This window comes from Cupressus sempervirens, chromosome 4, assembly GCF_028749045.1.
Source record: "Cupressus sempervirens isolate cs-2001-9-10 chromosome 4, ASM2874904v1, whole genome shotgun sequence".
Classification (NCBI taxonomy): domain Eukaryota; kingdom Viridiplantae; phylum Streptophyta; class Pinopsida; order Cupressales; family Cupressaceae; genus Cupressus; species Cupressus sempervirens.
The window spans coordinates 231,085,716-231,087,724 of record NC_143121.1 but is presented as its reverse complement, the minus strand read 5'-3'; the positions used below and the strand labels follow the sequence as shown (position 1 = coordinate 231,087,724).

General features: G+C 36.5%; 1 protein-coding gene across 1 annotated transcript; it reads left to right on the top strand.

Moving 5' to 3' along the window:
* The first annotated feature begins 534 nt into the window (after nucleotides 1–534).
* On the top strand, nucleotides 535–1,677 carry LOC149560844 (DELLA protein RGL1-like). The gene is made up of 2 exons (XM_089827703.1): nucleotides 535–969; nucleotides 1,087–1,677. Exons 1-2 carry the CDS (start codon nucleotides 535–537, stop codon nucleotides 1,675–1,677), a joined length of 1,026 nt encoding a protein of 341 aa, XP_089683829.1.
* Nucleotides 1,678–2,009: the final 332 nt, after the last annotated feature.

Here is a 2,009-nt window from a genome sequence, read left to right as displayed (position 1 = left end):
CATTTACATTGTACTCGTCGATTAGAAATTAAGAATTATGATTGGTCCAATCCGTAAAATTTTGAGGAAGAATGATGTCAAGCTCAATTTATATAATATCAAAATTGTATAATAGGTAATAAGCCAAACTTCATCCATATGAAATCTTTAAGAACCATTTAATTTCCTAGAACAGACCAAAACACCCTTTTAACAAGAATACCAGCACAAGATAATATAAAATACAATTTTACAATATTAAAAAAAAAAACTTATTTCTCTGTCATTTTGGGAAGTGCACAACTTCTCGGTATTGAAGTATTATTTTAACCAGCGTGGAAACGGCCAAATCTGTCCCAGTAGTTTCCACCTAAGCCTTTGTTTTCAACGAAGCATCGTAAATTAGTATTTGGATGGATTCAAAGAACAGCCATTCTCCGAATCCTGCACCATGATTGATAGAGGAAATGGTTGATTACATCCATTTCCGTGATATCCCACAGTGATTAAGAGACACAAACTACTACTCTTATTGTCCACAGGTCAAAGACAGCCATGGCTGAGATCTCTACAGTAGCTGGGCATGAAACGGTGCTGCGTATATTGTCAGGGCAGTTTGATGATTCCGTCCTGGAGCCTCAATTCAACGGCGAAATACCCACAACTGCCATAGTTATGTCGTCAGAAGAAATAGTGAAACTCGCGGCCTCCCAGTACGTACAAAGCTATCCAAATTGCTTTGTCTCTCCTGCTCTCGCAAATCATGAAGACCAACGTGGGATTGAATTGGCTAATCTTCTTTTCACATCTGCAGAGTGCATTAGCTGGAAAAAATATGATCAAGCAGTCAGGCTTCTCACACACTGTCGCAACTTGTCTTCGCAGTGGGGAAACCCTATTCAGAGGCTCCCCTCTTATTCCTCCTTGGCGCTGCAGGAGAGAATAGAACGCCAAGCGCGCCCGGGGTTAATCAATCCTCTAAAGCCATCCGTCAATTTTGCCAATCATTTCAACAGTGGTTATAATAAAGCCGAATTCAATCACATGCTAGCTTATTTTAATAGGGCTCTGCCCTATGTGAAAATGGCCCACTAAACATCTGTGCAGGCAATCTTAGATAGCGTAGGAAAATCAAGCAGAATTCATGTGATTGATCTGGAGATTCGAAATGGGTGTCAATGGTCGGTGCTTTTGGAGAGCCTTGCCTTAGAACGTTCTTCCTATCCGATCAAGCTTTTGAGGATCATAGCATTTGGAATGGATGCCGATGATCTGACAGATACGGGGAGAAGACTTCATGACCTCGCTCGGACCTTGGAGATTCCGTTTTCTTACAGGACAGTGCAGATCAAATATATGGGTGAGATTCATGAATCTATGTTTAATGTTATACTTGGTGAGGCTAATGCAGTGTTCGCTTATGTTGTTTTCCATAGGCTGTTGTACAATGAAAGTCTTCTAGATAGTCTTGTGGATGTTATAAAGAGTTTAAGGCTAAAGATAATGGTGAATGTAGACATTGAGGCAGACGACAATTCTACATCTTTTAATAAGCGGTTCGTTGATGTTCTTTTCCACTGCAGCGCTTGTTTTGACGCCCTCAATGTGATCATGCCGGACAGAAATGATACCCTGAGGGTCAATTTTGATAAAAGCTTTTGTGAGTTTGTTGAGTTAAATTCAACCAAATATGGTTGACATAAATATTTTTGTAAAATTGAATTGAATAAATAAGTATAAAAACTATAGAAATATGTCACTTAGAAAAATTAATAGATTGTCATTTGTGGAAACTAATTCACTTTTGAGTAAAGTGAATACAACAAGTGCCATATAATAGCTTTGTACTTGTCATTAATTTTAGTATAAATCTAGTTGTAGTATATAGAATATTTTAATTAATAAAAATATTATATAGTTATATTTTTCTATTTCATCCATATCATATGGTGCTATTATAAATAAATTGTAATATCAAAATAATAATGTTTTTCATAATAATAATATATAATAGTATTTCTTAAAAGATT